Genomic DNA, 19,161 nt, shown 5'->3' with positions numbered 1-19,161 from the left:
GTTTCCAGGCCACAACATTCCTTACAAACTAGGTGTCTTTTTTCTTCCTGTCTGTTGTAGAGTGATAAAGTGTTTTTGTAGGTTTGGGTGTATATTTTTTATTTTTCAGCATTTTTTTCCGTTACTTGTTTCTATTGTGAAAATGTGATTTTTAATTTTGATAATTAGTAAGTGCTTGTTTACATTTTTTTGTGTGTTTTGAACATTTATTTTCTGAATGACTCTTTAGTGGTGCTTTCTTCGTTGCGTATTTCGTACGGCATTGACACAGTAAGTCCGATTTGTTTTGCTGACCGAGAACAGTTTCCTTTTTCCATGACTCTTATTATCGCCTGAGTATTCTGATGTAGCTCCTGGCTTACTTTGGTGTGCACTCCCTTTTGCATTTTGCTGCTTGCTAACCATGCCTCCAGCATATTGGCAGGGTGCTGTCTGGGGGTGTCTTTCGGTGGGAACGTGTAAGGCTGTAGCGAGCGTGGTGATATTGTCGCGTCCTGCACGTCATTGTTGTACATGCTGTCCAAGGGCTCGGTAGCACTTACAGGACTGCGGTGTTGTTGCTGCTGTTGTTGTGTGGGGTTGGGGGAAGTTACAGTCGCCACCTCGAGCTTAACTGCACCTTGTTGGAGTGCTACGGTCATAGGTGTCATGGCCAGTTGGAGGGCTAATCCATCATTGCTATGTATTGCTGCCGTGCGTTTCTTGTCATCTTCTGTCGCGGGTAGTAGCAGCGGGAATACAACAAGACCACGTTTTTGAAGAGAGTCAATGAGTTTCATCATGCTGTGCATTTCCTTGTCAACCTTCCGACCACCACTGGCCGGGGTACTCGTCCGAGCAGCAGTTTCTGCTGCGCCGCCGATGTGCGGAAGGCGAGTTAACCTTTGGTTGCCACCTTGCTGGTCCCGTATTGAGGGCCCTCGCGGACTTGACATGCTTCGTCCTGAAGCAGCAGCAGGATGGTAAAGTTCAGCTGCTCTTTTTCTTCTTCTACGTTCAATATTTTCAAGCACGAGCTCGTCATCCGCAGCACAGAGGCCAAGGTGCAGCAAGCTAACATCATCTGCAAGGATGGTGGTGAGGATATGTGACCGTGTGATGCGGAGTGCAGCTGCTTGATTCCGTTGTATCGTGGCGTCTGTGATAACTGGTTTGACCGACGGGTCTTGCTGCTTTGTATTTGTGCGCACGTTGTCACGCAGTTTCACAAAGTCTGGGGAGACAAGAAGAAGCTGAGGAACTCTTTGGAAGGTACTCATGCCATCAACGAGCCGAACGGTGTGGCAAAACTCACGGGGGTTGGGGCGGTAGGTTGGTGGAACACATCCGTATTCTTGTAGTACCGACACCATCATCCCCCGGGCATAATCAAAAGCTGTCAGCCCATGTTTATTTGTGCGCAGCATGCTTCGCAAGAACACGGCAGGATATCTAGAGTCACTGTCTACTGTGTCTCCACAGGTCCCCCTCTCGCTGCTCACCGGGAAGTTCGGCGGAACGGTAGACGGCTGGTCGTATTGGTAGCAGGCGAAGAAGCAGTGCGCCGCGGCGAGGAAGTACCGTGCCAATTGTATCTGGTGGTTCTGCACCAGAAGATGCAGAATCGTATCACCGTGTGTGGGCGTGGTGTAGTTAAGTGTGATATGTTCACCTTCGCCAGAGGACCAGTGATTCATTGGGCGCGAGGCCGCGAGGAACATGTGTATCGCGGATGCACTGAGGGGAGCCCGATTGTCCATGAGGTGCAGGAGGGTCTCTATCATTCTCATTGACGGATATGGTGCGTGCAGCAGTAAGGTGGTATGAAGAGCCCAATCACAGAGATAGTACGCGAAGTAACGTGGCTGCTCCCGCACCTCAGGGGTTATCGAGAAAAGCCTCATACCTCTCGAGGGCGAAGTGAAACTAGTTCCGCCCGTTCCCGGCCCCCCCTCCAGTGACAGTCTCCGTTTCGATGGCGATGACTTCGGCTTTCCATCTGCACCGCTACGCCACGAATCGGGTGCTGATGAGGCTGGAGTGACGTTAAACGATTTGCCGGTGCCCGCACTACGGCGCCTCGTAGCGCCACCGTGCTGTCTTCCCCGAGATAGCTTCATCGTCGTGTTTGATGATTCTTTTGAGACGGATTGTTTGTGCATGGACACCGGACGGGCGGCCGCGCCTACACCCCACGTCACTGCCCCAACTGCCTTTCGCTGATGAACAGCAGATATCACATCCCAGCTGTGGAGAGTCCCTTCCTTTGTGGTGTCACCGGCTTCTTGACTATTACCCGCCGCCGTTCCACTGTTGGATCCCTTCAATTGTCCACCCTCGCTTTGCTTCTTCTCACTCGGCGAAGCATCGCCTGCCTTATCTAAGCCCTTGTGGGGGCTTAAGGTGTTTTGGGGCCTTTCGTTACTCCCTAGGAACGCGATGGAAGGTAGACTGATCGAGCGCCGACGAGGCTGAGTTGCATCCTGCTGTGCATTGTGTTCATTTGCAGCATAGTCATCAGGCATGCCAGTATCCGTGTCGATGCGGTCATAACGGTCATAGGTCACATACCGCCCCGCTTCTGGAATGCGTTCAAGGTACTTTAGCACGTTAACGCTCCCTGCAGTCACCGCAATCACTGGAAGGTGGTTCTTTTCCATCAAACAACGCCACTCGAACTTTAGACAGTGGCAAAGATCAGCTGGAAGCATATTTATAAGTGCACTAAGTAGAGCACAGTTGTCAAAGCGCACTGCCAGTTCGAGCACTTCGTGAAAGTGTGAGGCCATCTCCGAAAGAAAACTTTGCCGAACTGCAGGAAGGTTCTTATAGCTTTGTGTACCAGAGGTAAGATGCACCGGTGCCACAGCACATACAGCTGCTGTAGCAATTTGTTTGATGTACTGCTCTGTCCCGTTGATTATCGTTCTCCAGTTTGACGGCTGCTGCAACACACTCCCTCTTGCTATTCTCTCGGTACTTTGTTCCGTGGGCGTGACGCTCGCCAGTGAAGTGCCGGGCAAAAGGTCATCGGGGGACGTCTCTGGAAATGATGGCATTGATTTCAAGAGGTATATGGGAATCGCGGAGGCACACGGTAGTAGTATACTGAGAAGTGTGTTCCACTTGCCATTCCTCAATACTTCCTCTTCCAGTCGTCCAACAAACTGGGCATAGAATACGCTGCACCAAAAAGTACTTGAAACCATAGGCTTGATAAGAATACGTTTCATAGCATTAGTGTACAGAACTGCTACACGCAGGGCAACCATCGGGTGCAAGTTAGGGTACACCATTCCCAGGAATGACACCCTTATGCTACTCGGCAGGTGACGTAGAACTGCAAACAAAGCCTCCATATCTTCTTCGGTGTAATACAAACAATTGCAGAGCGACATCCAACAATTAAATATGCGCAATTCGTTCTGGAGTCCCTCATTGCAAGGGCTACTCATTCGTGCGGGGCTCCTGTCGCCTCCGCTTAGCGTCCCCCACCCTAAGACCTTGGTCGAGCTTTTCGACGGCGAACTAAGCACAACCGTTGTTGTGTCACTCCCCGCTTGTTGGCACCCCTGTATTACAATGTGTCGAACAGCCGGATTACAACTGAGCCGCGCGGCTAGTGTTAGGGCGGTTTGCCCATTGCACTCGTAATGCAGATTGTTGAAACTGAATGTTCGCAGGAGCTGATCCACAACTCCAAGAAGAATCCGAACGCCCGGGATTGTAAGGGGGTCGCGGTAAGGCGTGCTGCCTGATTCAACGGTGGGGTGCGTCTGAGGGGTGTCGTAGAGTAACGCCCCGGCAGAATCTGGTGAGGGTGTAGGAGCATCGGTCTTACCCTCCCATAGGAACAGATTACGCAACCCACATTCCAAAACATACAGATCCGATGCTCGGCGTAGCAGGTACATCAAAAGCGTTTCCCCCGTCTTAGAATTAATGACATCCGTTGAAAGGACATGCGGATATTCAGTTATGAACTTAGCAAGGAGCTGTGGGTTATTTTCCGCACATGCAAAAATGAGCGAGGCGTAGTATTCACTCGACCTTTGACCACGACGCCTACCAACACGTCGCCGTACGTACCCGAAGGACGCAAGAGCTTCACCGGGTTTGCGACGCATAGTCAAGACTAAACTTAGAGAACTGTTCATGGTCGCAGTTTCTGATACCATCGAAGCTGACGGTTCGGTCAGAAAATCTTCAGATCTCCCTCCGTCTGCTTCACTGCTACACTCAGTCTGTGGGTGCTGTTCCCTTTCCTCATCCTCCTCTTCCTCCTCCTCGTCCCTGTTCCCGTCGCTGAATGCCGGTTGAGTGAAACTTTCACCAGTTTCACTTGCAATATCCTCTTCGCCCAGTTCCACATGCTCCTCCAGAAAGACTTGCAAGGCGATACCCTTCCCTGGGGACGAACAAACAGCCATCATCCACGCATCATTCCCTAGGGCGTCAAAATTACCCTGCACGGACACCCCATGCCTCAGAAGGAGCCTCAAAACGGTAACGATGGACCCAATTGCTTCATCGGAGAGTGTATCCGTTGGCTTGGACAGAAGTTCCTGGATCGCCGTTCTCTGAAATGGGTCGGCAATCGGTAGTTCTTTATGGTCCAGCATGTCATGTATGCTAAAAGAGTTGTAATCACAAGCAAGAAAGGCGGTTATCACCTCTATGTTAAGGGTGCGTACAGCAAGTCGAAAGGGTGACAGAAGCCATTTCTGCTCGCTGTCTTCGTCGTCACTCCGTGCCCGGGTTGTTGTAGCATTGGATGTGCTTTCGTCTGAGTGGCCAGCGGGAACAAATAGTGGACTCATGTGGCATTCATTAATGAGGTAAGTACAGACGTTGGCCAATGACAATGTTGCGGCTAACTGAAGCACAGTGTAACCAAATGGTGACGTAAGTTCCTCTGTGAGTTTGTCACCACTAAGACCAGACTGCAAAACCATTTGACGCATGTCCTCCACGCAATCTGTAAGAGTTCCACGGGTTCGAACCATGTTTACAAGGTCGCGGCACAGGGGCCGCATGTTCATGAGCTTTTGCTTTGACTCTTCAACCTGCTCCTTGTCCACGTTCTCCGTCAACTCATGAGAGTAGAACAGTTTTCTGATAAAAAGAACTGCATCGATCGGAGCGACGTGCACGCCCCCAAACATGTGAAGAAAGCTGATAATGGAGTCTGTGTATTGCATTGACCAGTGACTCTGTGCTTTCCGTAGGGTCTCAAACGAGATTACATCTAGCATGGCATACAGTTCGTCAATGGCAAACCCTTGCTTCAGAAACTGTATAGTCTTCCGCGTGGTGGGGTTCCGATATCCCTTTGCAAGCAACATTCTCACAAACATACTGCACCGTCTTGGTGCTATTCGGGTCATCTTCGAACGGGCTAAATGCTCATTTGCCACAACCCACCTGGAACGCGAGTCTTCGGTCCTGACGTCCCTTGCGACGGCGCTTGTTGAGCCACGACTCCTTCCTACGCCATACATGCTGGATATGCTGAGCCGGAAAGACATTCTCTGCTTCCTGAAGGAGGGCACAACACGAACACGGCGACCACGCCTCTTGCTGTGACGTTTATTGACATGGAGAGCCACACGTGGCCTTCGGACTTCCTCCGAATTGGGATAGTCTTCACTTAAATCCATCTCCGCACGTTTCGCATTGTAATGATCAAAGAATCTTTTTCGAAAGTCTTCCGTTGCAACATAATTGGGTGAGGAAAGAAGAAATAGTGTCACGTTATCGAGTCCCTCTACGTCACTTTCTGAGATCGCCACACACGTCCCACTCACAATAGCACCTCCGGGGTTTGCCAAGTAATCGGGCACAAGCGATGCAATAAGTTGTGCGGCCTCTTCCTGATGCGCGTGGATGGCCGCGAGAAGTGGTGTGTGTCCCTGGCGGTTGACTGCCAGGACATTTGCAGGACTGGGGCGCTTCGAGAAATCATGGTTTTTGTGGATTCGAGCCACCTCCTCCTCACTGAACTGAGACATAATATACTCGATGACAGAGAGCATTCCCTTCCGCGCTGCGGCGTGTAGAACCGTATCCCCCGATTTGTCAATGGCGTTAATATCTAATACCTCATGACCCCGTCGCAGCTTGTTCTTCGCGTACTCAACTATATCGAGTGCAACCTTTTCGTGACCACTCTCGACCGCTAAGTGTAACGGAGTTGCGAAGCTTGCTTTGTTCTGTACATTCAACTGCGCACCCCCTGCAATGAGGGCACGCACCACCGCCAACTGTCCATTCTCGCAAGCCAAGTGCAAAGCGGTGCATTGGGTTCGGGGGTCCATCGCATCCACATCCAGCATTGCCAGAGGACCTTCATCACCCAGCTCCTCCCCGCCTGGGCGCCGTGCAGTGGGTGCACCAAAGCGCTTTCGCAACGCAGCCCGGTAAGCATTCGCACTTGGCGCGGTTTTGTTCGCTGTTGATTCACAATACCGAAGAAGCTCCAATGCCACTTCCTGACTCTCGAACATTACAGCCAAAAAAAGAGGTGTTGGTCCATCTAGTGTAACATTGGGGTCAGCACCGTTTTCAAGCAGCGGACGCACCAGGGCACTGATGTTTTTCAGTGCACACCAGCAAAGTGGAGGGGCTGAGCCGGCTTGATTGACCGCAACGGGTGAGTGGAAGTCTGGGGTGTCCAAAAGCGCTAACGCAATCTCTTCACTACCGCCCGCGCAGGCGAGCTCTAGACAATTTGATCTCGTGACGCGATCGAACAAGAATGGCGAGGCACCCAATGCAAGCAGCCGCTTTGCGATGTCGGTGTAGCCGACGCGAGAGGAAATCACCAGTGCCGTTTCACCACCGCGAGAAAAGACGTTAAGGGCATGCCGCAAGTACTCTTTGCCAAGCGCGCGGTTGAGGTAAAAAAGCAACAGATGTGCGCAGTTGGTATGTCCCTCGAGAAGTGCGCAGTGAAGTGGTGTATAATGGAAGTATTGTAATGTGCTTGCGGACGTTATTTTGTTGGCGCTATTAGCGGGTATTATGGCAAAGCGTCTATTTAACTTCGGCTGCGAATCTTGCGGAGCCGCCGGTGCTTTGATTGAAAACAGGGCGACCACCTCATGTATTGCCATTCGTTGGAGAAGAACATACAACACCTCTTCGTATCCCAGTGTTGAACATGCAAGTACTGCCATGCGCCGTTGTTGCAACATTATGTGATTACTCGTTTCAAAGTCCAACAACGGGTGGATGACGATCTGATAGGCGGCGATGCGTTGTCGCATGGCAAGCGCGGCACACAGTGGGGCTAACATCGCATCTTCAGGGATGATTGTTATACCACTCGCTACTTTTTCTGATTCGTCACTGCGGCGCCTTAACAGTACTGGAGGAAAGAACAGGAGGTCTTCATTGGGCGTCGGGTTGTTGAGTAGTGCCCGTATCGACGAAGTCCTCACTCTCAGCGCTGTCCCAAGCGATATGCTTTCCCTACCACCTTTCATCAGTTCTTCGTCGTCAAAGGCGTCACTGCACGAACCCCTTTCTGCTCCCGTTAGAAGTCTTACCATCGCGCACTGCATCATATCTCCGTCGAATAATAGCGCATCTTTGGTAATGCCCATTCCCGGGATTAATTCAACCTCTTCTGAGCCCCCCAGGGGTTTAATATCCTGCAACGAGCTGCTGCGGGTGGTCGACTCGATTTCTACTGCGCCAGGTTCCAACAACTCCATGTGGTGCGAAAGTAGTAAGTGTCTGTCAAAAACGAAACGGACGACCGTGGAATCACTCTGATTCACACCTTGGAGGATCGACTTCATTTCCTCGGAAACCTGCAAGCTCACCGCTGGTCGGAGTCCTGTTGCTGAAGGAAGTGCTGTGAAAACTGTCCCAAGACTTACCCCATTAACAGTGTAGGATGCTGATCGTGTTGTCATGTCAACGTGGCACCCAATAACAATTGATTGCGACTTGTATACCGGTACACCTGCCAACCTAAAGACATTGCGAATTACACGAGGTATGTCGTCAGAATCGTCCTCTTCGGTCGCGCTCTCTTCATTTCCTTCTCCGACTAATTTCACAAAAGGGACGACGGTCTCACTTGGCTGTCGGGGTTTTTCCAAGGAAAAGCCTTCGGAACTGAAGGTTCCTAATCCGGAATACACCCACGATGTTCTGCTCTCTCCGAAGGAGATGGCATCATCCGATACAGAACCATTCTCATCTGCGCCATCGGGAGTCCGGTTCCAGCTTTGAAAGTACATCCGAATCAATGAAACCGATTGCATTTCTCCACCATCATTAGCTACCTCGATGGTGTTGGTGCACCCCACTGCGTGTTTCATGGGTCGCAGAATAACTTCCTCTGTGAGCTCGTCCAACCTATGTCTGTGTACGACGTCGAACGAGATACCTATAGAAGAGGTGTCACTGCCAAGCGGCTGGTTTGAGGAGTAACCGTCAGCAGCCGCCACGCACTCCTCAGAACACCAACCAACGTAAGCCGTACACCGCTGTTGAGAAGGTAGACCTTCACTTGTCGCATTTTCCGAGGCTGCGGCTGTGTACTCAAACGGTGAAGGGCTCAGGGGCACATCGTTAATCAAGAAGAATAACGAAATGTGCACTTCATAGTAAAACCGAGTGCCATGTGAGTCTATTAAAGTTTGCATTTGATCTCGTTGCATCCGCACATCCTGTGGCTCGTTAGGGACGTGCTCATTCCACTTGGTCATCCGCCGTGCTGGGAGCCGCACCACGTGCGCATTGACTGTAGACGTGTCCCCAACAAGCAGCAGATGTGCTCCAGTTGTCTCAAGAGGTGTGTAACCCCACGGATCTACACGACGTAACATCGGTGTGCTGGTAGCAGGGAGAACGGCGCACTTTGGGGCGGACATCGGCAGGCGATCAAATTTCCTTCTCGAAAGCAGTGACGAGAACGTTGGGTCCCCGGAAGTAAGTTTGTTCAGAAGGGAGGGAGTAAAACTGACGCTGAGACTGACGTCCATCCCGTGCCCCTTTTCCCACCCCTCTGCTGCACTGTCCCTCCCTCCTCTACTTGCACTGCTGCGAGGTTTTGGGGTTGATGTATTCCTTTTCCATAGGAGGCGGTTATTTAAGAAGTGTCGCAGACTGGCGCCCAACCCGCCGGTGAGAAGCGAGCTGTCCCACTCCTCCCATTTTTGTGTCAGGGTGATTTGTGCCATTTCGATAACATCTTCTTCTGCGCCCTCCGTACTTAGGTGATCACGACTGCTGCGTGACAGCGAGCTTAGATATTTCTTTACATTGTTCGTTGTTTCGTGTACGTACGTCTTATAGTAGTTACACTTGTTGTTGGGATTTAAGAATAGCCAGACATTGAGGGCATTAGTGTTGTAGAACCCAACTGATATAATACGCCGTATAACTTCCACCTGCGCGGTTATTACAGCAGAGAAAAGAATAATGGCTTCTTCATCCTTGTCCCGAAGAGCGCGCGTGCACGTCGCTGAGGTGGAAAGAACGAGCGACGCAAAGGCATCAATACGACCTTCAGAAACGGACTCCAAAACGACGTGTGATATATCCGGAAGGGGTTGGGCACGCCGCGACTGCGGGTACGCATCGCAGACCTTCGCGAGCCGGACTGTAGTTGTCACGAGGTGCTCGCGCGGCACAAGCTCTACTAATTGGGCCATTGTCAGGGGATCCACCACTGTGTTAATATACCACTGGACAAATTTGTCACCAATGATATTACCCTTTTCAATTTTTAGCGCCAGTACGCGGACGGAGAAGGGTAGTATAATTTCCTTCCGTAAACGTGAGTGGACATCTGACGCTAAGAGCGGTGGCACAAAGCGAAGTTCCTGTTCTTTTCTGATCAGTGGTTGCAGTGCACGCATGCGCATTAGTGTAACTGCTTTACCCCCACCAGCGGCGGCGGCGTCCCTATATATTTCCTCAATTTTCGTATCTTCGGGGCTCAACAATTTACTTCGCCGGCTGGTGTCCTCGTCCGCCCCGCGCACATTGTAAGCGCGTTCTTCTGACTCGACTGTGGTCAACAGCTGCACTAACTGCGTGTGGCGCGAAGTCAAAAATTCTAGCTCCTTCGAATATCGTTTGATGGGCGCCCTCCGCTTTGACTCCCGCAATCTCCGGTGAAATTTGTCTTTCTTGTGCATGTTGTAATCCTCATCAATTCCCGTTCCACGTTCGAGGCTCTCGTAATACTCGCGCAACATGGACTCATCACGGCGCAGCACACTTATGCGGTCGTTAAGCCGACAGAGTAGCCAACTAAGTATTTCATTTGCTTGCTTCAGCACCCCCTGGTAGTGCACTAACTCATCCTGTATGAGGGCCAATTGCCTTTTTGAGAATCCCTTTCCACCTTTCTTTTTCAGCCATGAGTCCGGTCTGCTTTGTACAAGATCCCTGATGCCATTAAGGTGAAGTTCTAATTCCTCATCGCTGCAGCTGAGCACATCTAGCTCACCCAGGGAGATAATATGGGGCTCCGAATCCAACACCGGCGAACTACCGTCTTGCTTCCCCTTCTCCTGTGTGGAGCAACTGACCCTGGCATCCCACAGCAGTGTCACAGGGGGTCGGAGTGCGGCAGCACTTGTCATAGGTTTGGGTGAGAAACCGCAGCTGAAATTGTGAATGAGTGAGGTGGAATGGTGAAGTGATCTATGTTTCTTCCCTTTTCTCTCCGTTTACTCCCACCCCAACGTCTATCTAGTTTTGTACTTGTTATGTGGTTACTAACGTATTTATACGGTTAGGTGCGAAGGGCTGCGGGGCTCCTGTGACAAAGAACAAAGCAGCCCTGCACTTCGTTACAGCACTTTCCTCGCTATTGCACTGTTCTGTATGCCTACTACTGGCAACCAGATACACACAAGCACACGAATTAAAAAGGTGAAATGAGTGGGAGAAAGACGGAAGTAAAACAAAAGACAGTAGGACGGTCTACACTCAGTGCAGCCACAGGCTTCGTTCTGCCTTAAACCAGAACATTTGAGTCGTCACCGCGCAGTAATGCGAGATATTCCAAACTCGTCACCCCTTAATGCGCTCCCAGAGACATCACGGGTCTCCGCCAGTGGAACACGGAAGGAAAAGAAAGTACGGATAGGGTGTGGTGTCATAGAAGTGCCCCTCCCCACACACACACTGCGGCAAACAATCCCCCACCTTCTCTTTAAGTAAACAGGCAAAAACGGGGCAGACGTAGAGGCAACAGAAATAGTGAGGGCGTAACAGCGACAGTGAAGGTAGGAAAGGAGCAAGAGGAAACGACGGGTGACCGTCGGAGTTATATTATATGAGAGCTGCCACGTTTCCCCGCCTCCGCGAGGTTGCAACTAACAGCGGCACTAACAAAAACCCTTCAGAACCATATCTTTCTTCGCAACCCCCGTCAGTTTCCCCCCTTTCTTGAGATATGTGCAGACATGAAGGGCTCGTACACCGCCCTTTCTTTCCCCTCCCGTTTTTGCATTCGCTCATCCTTCTCTATTTTCACCCATGACTATTTCGTCTTTGCTTGTTCTCCGGATTACTCCTTCTCCCCTCAAACACAACAGAGAAAAAAGGGAAAGGAAACGCTAGTTGGGAGTTTGCTGCGTAATCTCCATCACTGATTGAGAGAGTGCCATAACCTTTTTTTTCCAGTGCGACACGTGCTCAGCCAGCTCCTTTACCTCCTGCAGGCTCAAAACTCGCGGCTCCACCCACGTAATATGCACTTCCTCCGAAAGGCCGTCGATCTTGCCGATGATAATTCCCTGGGCCAGCGCCGCAAGAAGAAGTGGTTCCACACGCTTTAGGGGCACTGCGCACCGCCGTGCAATCAGGTCAAAGGCGAAGGTTCGTTCATTGAATGGTGTGTAGAAGACAAGATGCAGAAGCGCCATCAGTCGCACTTTGTGCACGACAGATGCGAGTGCACGAGTCAGTACGGGGTTCGACTCAATGTGGCTGCGGTGCGTCTCAGCATACTGCTCGAATTCCTCAACCTTCCCGTCGTTGCAGATACGAAGCCACTCGAGGATCCAGAGGTGCTCAGCGCTCGCGGCTAACCGTTCGGTAAAACACTGATAATTGAGAAACTTCCCAAAGTTGTGTATTTCCTCCGACAGAAGCGCTGCTATGGCTGTATCATAGGCAAGTGTCATCATATCACTCTCAAGAATGGCCATCTCAGCGCGCTCCGCACTCTTTACGGTTTCGAAAGCGTTCTTGTAGTATTGTGTATACTGCCGCCGCATCTTGTAATCCTTTCCCCTGGCTTGACAGTGAAGCGCCGTGAGGACAGGGTCCACTTCATGCATCTGCTTCGAGTGAATAAAATTTTCCACAGAATCAAGAATGTCGTGTGCTTCTTGCGCAGCCGCCTCCAGCGGAATGATATGATCACAGCCGTTCTGCCTATCGAGGAGCAAAAGCGCACGGATACAGCGGGCCGCATTCCCCCCCTGTTCAGAGGGGTTTATTGATAATGAAGTTACTGCGTTATCAACGAGTTCTAGCGCCATTTGCAATGAAACATTTGGACTAAAACAGACTGTATGCAGTAACTTTACGTACGCTACAGGCGACATTTCCATGCGTACTGTTCTCAGCACATTTTCATGCAGTTCGTAAGCTGATTTGAGAACGATGGGATCGTGCACGGCCTGCAGCAGGCTGTCTGTCATTTCACACCACTGAGCGCCAGCTAATTCTTCTCTCGCCCGCTCCAATATTTCCGCCGTCCCATAGCTTCCCGCCTGCCTGAGGGTAATAATAATCCCATCCAGGTACTGCAGCGTCCGCTCCTCCATATTTGTCGTGGACTTTTGCGCTATATGGGCCTGCAAAACAAGTGTCGTCGTGCTCTCTGCTCCTCCGTTTTTTTTTGTTGAAGCACTTCTCTCGGTTTTTCCTTCTCTACCTTCCCCCTTCAGTTGGTTCAGGCACCGAGTACTTAGTTATCAAATTTCTCCTTTTTTTTCTTTCTGATTGTGACCGCCCTTTCTCCCTTTTGCTTTGTTTCTTCTCTCTTTCGACGAAATCCACACACGCAGCCAAACATAATGTTAAGTAAACAAATTGAAGGTGTGAAGAGCGAGTAGTGACACGCAACGTTAGCGTCAGCGGGGACGCAACCCGCACGGAACCCACACGAGCAAAAATGTACCACTCACACTTCAAACTTGTTTGCCCTCCTTTCTTTCTTCCCCTGATCGACAGAAGTTACATTTTCTCCTTTTTCATATTAGCACCAATCACGCTGAAGGCGCACACCCCACCGCCCCACTAGTTTTAACCCAATCACATGGCAAAAGAAGGAAGGAGCTGGAAAAACAAAAAGCCAAATATGGTAAACAGCACCATAAATCAATATAAAAAAAACCAATACATATATTTATCGCATAAACGTTTAACTATACAAACGTAATATATTCCCTTAAAATTTCCGGTAAATTGAACAACGTGGTGATTCCACTCGACTAATTGCCTGCGACCAGCCTTATACTCGCCTGGACGAGAAACCAAGTGGCCACCCCAGCCTCACGAAGACTGAGTTGTTAATTAACTTTGTCCTGTCTGGGACGCAGCGACCAAATGTTGCTGCCCTGCAGCCCTTTTATTTTTTTTCTTTGCTGTGATGGGGAGCAACGGAAAAGAAAAAGGGGAATGAAGAAAATAAACAAGTCTATGTCAAAAACAAAAAAAAAAGAAGATGAAAGCATAACAAAATAAAATTAGGCGGTTGACTCCCATAGAGTCTTTATGTTTACAGGAAAGGAGGAAAATCCTTACACCCAGTTGGAAAGGCTGTTGAGCTTTCCAGAAGGACGTTTGTAAGGAAACGCTAGGAAACAGCAATGCCGCTACGATCCAAACCCAAAAGCACAAACGCGCGGAGTACGCAGAGTGCATTTGTGGATTAAAGGGACGTAAAAGTTGCTGCTTCCACAGAAGCGAAGCAGACTGAACCAAAAAATATCCGCAGATGCTGTCGCTCCGCCTATGCTTCAAAAGTCCAAACACCTTAGTGGGGAAGCTGACTTCGCATTGCGCTCTATTCACCTACTACACATGAGGGTGGATGATGTTGACAATTCTCGTGCCGTACGACAGTACAAAGCTGCAGTCCAACTTAAAATTTGTCGTTCGGTTCCCAAAAACTAAATATCGACCACTTCCCCCCTCAGCTATTTCACGGCTGCGCGTCGCTACCGAACCCGTAATTTGTGAGAAACTTCTGCGTTGCCTCTATGAAGAACCACATGAGCACCACCTGCGGGACACAGCGCATTATCTCTACGCTCGCCCCACCGTATAACCCTCGGATGCCCTCGTAGCGGTATACATGCCACAAACATTCGCGAACGCCCCGGTGCACAATTCCACTCTTTCCTTGACCAGACATGCCAATCCGCCGCTTTGCCACGTCGAGGGGGAAACAGACTGCAATAGACGCCACGGCAGCTGTCGCCCCGCCAATGGTTGTGGATATAGCATTCTTATAAGATGGATGATCTTTAAGGAAATCTTTCTCCATCAGCTTATACTTGATCGTTTCGTAAGTAGCAAAGTTGATAAGAATGTCCGGCACTCGCTGCAGCAGGGATGCCCCGAGCCCACGGTAAAAGTTCTTCATGGAGTTCGTCTCGGCGTGAATGATGCGTATCGTACCCATGATACTTTTGAATTGCTTCTCTCCTGACATAAGGCGCAGGCGAACCACCTCGCCTGGGTACACGGCAACTCCCGCGATAGTAGCAGATATACCCCCCGCACCACACTTCATTAGAAACAACTCGGCGGTCTCCACGTGCCTGCTCGCGTTCCGAATGTCTCCGTCATCCCCTTTGGGTGGCCGCACATATCTTTCAGAGAGGTCTTGGAAAAGGAACTTCAACCTGCTATATGTGACAAACTGCATACCAGAGTACGGCACCCGAATAATCATCGATGTTAAATTCCCCCTCCAAAAGCCCCTCCACCCTTCATTTCTTTTGATGTGACTGACGAGTTGAAATGTATTGAGATTCCTATGTTCTCCCAGCTGCTGAAGTATGACGATACGTTGAAACGGGGCAAGCAAGGATTTAGCGGCTGCCGAACCCAGTCCTCCTGCCACCACATCCACGAGCGGTGCATGTTTTTTTTCCGCCGCCGAAGACATGAAGAAAATATCAGAATATTACGAATAATAATATTATGGGTGTGTGTACTTGTTATGTCCCTGCAGAATTTTCTCCTTACCTTTCTTCCTAATATCCGCGCTTCTCGGACAGATGCTCTATTGGCTTCCTCGTGCGGGAGCCTTTTTTTTTTCTTTTAAAAAATTCTCTTGTTAAGTATCGTCCCCAGCAATGGGGCACTGCTTTTGGATAGCGATGGCGGCAGAAGCCTCAAGCGGGACAAATAGCACCGACTGGGTGCGGAAAGGACCCTCAGCCGCTTCCACACCTTATGTTCCAAACTATGAATGTCCACGTAACAACACCGACCCCCCTTTTTTTTGCTTTATCTTGTTGCCTAAGGGATGTGAAAAAAAAAAAATGGGAAGGATACTTTAGGTAACCTTGAAGAACAATGAAATACTTAAACAAGGTTGCCTTCATACGTTGGGCGAAACGCGATTTCTTTCTTCCTCTTCCTCTCCCCCAAAATGTAACACCAAAAAAACGACGGTAGAATCACCGCATCGCAAACAGCAGCGATTTCACCGTTAACTAAGGTTCTGTAGACCCTTGCTCATGACATAGTGTCTGCGTTATATAGGCATCTCACACCAGGTCAGGTAACTGTATATACTCTTACCTTTACTTCATTTTCCCTCCCTCGCAGTGCATGACCCTCCAGTTTTACCCAATTAACCTCGGCCAGAAAACACGCCTACACGAAACTGGTATGCCAAGCATCAACCGCTATAAGGGAAGAGGCACAACCCCACTCGACAGTAACTTAGCACCGCTTTTGAGATGCGCTGAACACTGCTGAAAGTCTGGTGTGACTGTACCTTAAGCCGCCATGGACAGGTCGCTCTCTCTCTTTTTCACCCTACGGGTTCCGCGGGTGCAGCAATCAACATCGCACGCTCTTCCCTTGTTGAAGCACCTTGAATGGCACAGAAAGGTGAAAGGTAGAAGAGAGGCGCCGTTGGAGAGTGAAATTGAACTTACAAAACAAGTACAGCTCAAAAGCGGATACAAGATCCGCAGCATATGCACAACAAAGGTCCGGTATTCCCCTCTACCCCACTAGTTCCACCAACCTGCTACAGGAGGTAGTAATGCACACTAAAAGAAAGAGAGTGACATCCACACACACGCACAATGGAGGTGAAAGAGGGTTATGGGAGCGAAACGAACTGAAGCTACCTCTGACACGAAACGTGTGACGAGTCACGTCCTCCTGAGTTGCCACATGGGGCACTCGCATTTTCTATTTTGACATGACATGGCAACCCCAAGCCCGTCTTCCCCCCCCCCTCATTAGACCGGCCACCCATATGTTATTATCGTAACCAGACGGGTGTTTCCCTTCCGGAGTCTTCCCCCTCAACCACCTCGTCTGGTATTGTCGAGACGTCATCACCTGCCGATGGCGATTTGTCAGGAGCCCGTTCCTCTTCCTGGTTGGACATGCGACCGTCCTCCTTGCGGATTGAAGTGGATAGTGGAGAAGAGGCAGACGACCGCTCGGAGGCTCCTGACAAAGCTGATGACGATCGCGCCGACGGTCTTGCTTGCTCCACTGAGGATGGAGATGTCGCCGACGACAGTTGCGATGAGGGGCTGGTGTACTGTTGTGACCGCCCGGTCGACTGCTCGGAAAGCGGTGTCGTGTACCGTTCCGAAGGTTCATCCGCTTCCTGTTTCGCAGGCTTGTGACCCTTTTGGTTTGGTGTGGTATGAATGTTGCTGTTGGAGCTCTTATCCATACTACCGGTACTTAGGGTACGGCTTTCGTCCGCTTCACCTGAACTGCTGGCGACGGAGCCGGGAGCTTCGCAATTATGGATTTCCGATCCACCGTTACCAACGGCTGATTTGACCTCCCTTTCTGTTTCTTTTTCGGGCTTGCGCTCCTTCGCTGCATCCTTCGAGCCTGATTTTGCTCCATTGTCCTGTGGAATGTTCTTCACCGCGGTTCGACTATGCGTGCTTTCTTCAACGGTTGACGTCGTGCTCTCATTCTTGTAGGATGTAATGAACGTTGGTGGCACCTTCCTTACAGATGGCAGTAGGGTCCGATCCGCTCCCCCCAATCCTTTCCCTTTCTTGGGAGACCCCTGCCGTCCGGTGGCATCCCTCCCAGGGCTCCACGAATCGGATGAATGCCACGTGTTGAGGGGGTTCGAGGATCCTGTGGCATCGCTTAGCATCGGCAGCCTCGACCTTCGGATAGAAGCACCTGGTGCCCCAAGGAATGCCTTCGACGGGGACTGACCTGCCGCAAAATGCCGACTGCCATCAGGGCTTGACGAATGCTCGTAGCTCACCATCCGCCCACCTACCCCCTCCATGTTGCTTATACTACGTCTCCGAATCTTTGGATCGTTGGGGAACAACACGCTAACCTTTTCTACAAGTTCCGCGATTCGCGCGTCCATTCGACTTACCCTACTCGCTAGTTTCTCCGCCTCAGCATCAAGCTTCGCCTTTCCCGGGAACTTGACACCACTCAAGTCTTCGTCATTGTTCATTTCAGCCGTAACTGTCAAGGGTACCTGAGAACCCCCAGCAATTATGATGGCAGTATTGAGTCTATGAATAAGTTTTCGATTACCTTCAACCATCTTTTGCAACTCACGATATTCCTCAGGTTTCATATCCGTTAATTTTTCCTGCCTCATGTGACTCTCAAGTGACTTAATCTTATCACTAAGTTTTGACGAGGTGCCGCGCGCTGTGCTGATTTTTTCAAGTAGTTCATCCACCTTACCTTGAAGTGTAAGGCGAGCATACATGCCCTCCTTTCGCTGCCGATTGCTTTTATCATCATCATCCGCTGTTCGTTCCTTCACCATCCGTGAAATCACCAGTGATGCGTGCCGCCTTTCGGATGCAACCCTACGCCTCCGCTCTTTGGCCTCGGCAAGCTTTTCTTTTGCGCGTCGCAGCTCCCTATTGGCACTATCCACAAGCAGGTCGATATTTATTTCTCCTGTTTCCCAAATTTGAACAAGCTGCAGCAGGTGCTCGTGCTCTCGCCGTAGAGACTCCACATCCACGTACTTCAAGTTTTGTTCAGACCTCTTAAGCGCGCGCCTAGGGGTTCTTTTTCGAATAAGTGCCTTTATGTTTTGACGAACTCTCATAAGCTCACTTTTTACCCTTGCGATATTTCTCCTTAATGATGTGGGGGAAGTCCCTCCGCTGCGGTTCTGCTCTTCACCTGAGGGTGCTGAGGGCGACTTGTAAGCCTTACGCAACCTCCCTGCGGCGGAGAGACCAAATGCCCCGGCTCTCGCCCTGGCCTCAGGCTTCCCCAGATACACCGTTCGCGGCGAGTAGTGTCTGCTACCGAGCGATTTGTTTCCTGCCCTCAATGGACCACGGTACAGACTAGCATTAGCGGTTTTCCATACGCAAGGACCGCTACCGGCCTCGCCATTCCCGTACTCCTTATTCGTTCCTGTGACTTTGGGTAACAAAGGATGGGGAAAACATCCGGCACAAGAATCCTTCGTCATCGCTTTGTTGCTCATTTCATCCGCACATTCTTCACCCTTGTTCTGCTTCCGTACCTTAAGTCCATCTTTGGTCCCTATTGTTAGTGCTGTTGACACACCACTAGTTGAGCGATAAACAGATTCAACAACCTTTCCACTACCAATCTTTCTTTTTCTACTACCGCCAGAGCCACTAGGACGGGTGGAGAAAGACGTCGACGAATCTTCCTCAGAGCCTTCTTCACCTTCTAAAGATGTCAAAGACTCATTACTACTCGACGTGCCTTCACCGCTTCCATCCCTTGACGAAGAAAAATGCTCTCCGTTCCTCCGCCCCACCGAAGAAATGGATTTACGACTCGAAGACAGCTTGCCTGAATATCTATTCCTAGGTTCCGAAGACAGTGAAGAGGCACTAGACATCGAGGATGAAACCGCCTTTTCCTTCTGCTTTTCAGATTCCTTACTTGACATTTGAGATGATGGGCGTGATTCCTCCTGCTTTTCAGATTCCTTAGTTG

At 50.3% G+C, this 19,161-nt stretch overlaps 3 protein-coding genes and 1 pseudogene across 4 annotated transcripts; all 4 read right to left on the bottom strand.

Moving 5' to 3' along the window:
- Positions 1–206: 206 nt before the first annotated feature.
- Positions 207–10,589, bottom strand: TEOVI_000097100 (SPRY domain/Ankyrin repeats (3 copies), putative; the record flags this gene model as incomplete). Its single annotated transcript, XM_067224285.1, has 1 exon — positions 207–10,589. The coding sequence occupies one exon, from the start codon at positions 10,587–10,589 to the stop codon at positions 207–209; it is 10,383 nt and encodes a 3,460-aa protein (XP_067080386.1).
- A 981-nt stretch (positions 10,590–11,570) lies between these two features.
- On the bottom strand, positions 11,571–12,788 carry TEOVI_000097000 (proteasome regulatory non-ATP-ase subunit 9; the record flags this gene model as incomplete). The annotated part of the gene is made up of 1 exon (XM_067224284.1): positions 11,571–12,788. The coding sequence occupies one exon, from the start codon at positions 12,786–12,788 to the stop codon at positions 11,571–11,573; it is 1,218 nt and encodes a 405-aa protein (XP_067080385.1).
- A 1,382-nt stretch (positions 12,789–14,170) lies between these two features.
- TEOVI_000096900:pseudogene lies at positions 14,171–15,142 on the bottom strand (annotated as a pseudogene). Its single transcript has one exon. A coding segment is annotated over exon 1 (972 nt).
- A 1,338-nt stretch (positions 15,143–16,480) lies between these two features.
- On the bottom strand, positions 16,481–19,114 carry TEOVI_000096800 (uncharacterized protein; the record flags this gene model as incomplete). Its single annotated transcript, XM_067224283.1, has 1 exon — positions 16,481–19,114. The coding sequence occupies one exon, from the start codon at positions 19,112–19,114 to the stop codon at positions 16,481–16,483; it is 2,634 nt and encodes an 877-aa protein (XP_067080384.1).
- Between the last annotated feature and the right edge of the window lie 47 nt (positions 19,115–19,161).

The sequence above is a fragment of the Trypanosoma equiperdum genome (genome assembly GCF_001457755.1).
Source record: "Trypanosoma equiperdum strain OVI genome assembly, contig: ctg_256, whole genome shotgun sequence".
In the NCBI taxonomy this organism is placed as follows: Eukaryota; Euglenozoa; class Kinetoplastea; order Trypanosomatida; family Trypanosomatidae; genus Trypanosoma; species Trypanosoma equiperdum.
This window is presented reverse-complemented; position numbering and strand designations above follow the sequence as displayed.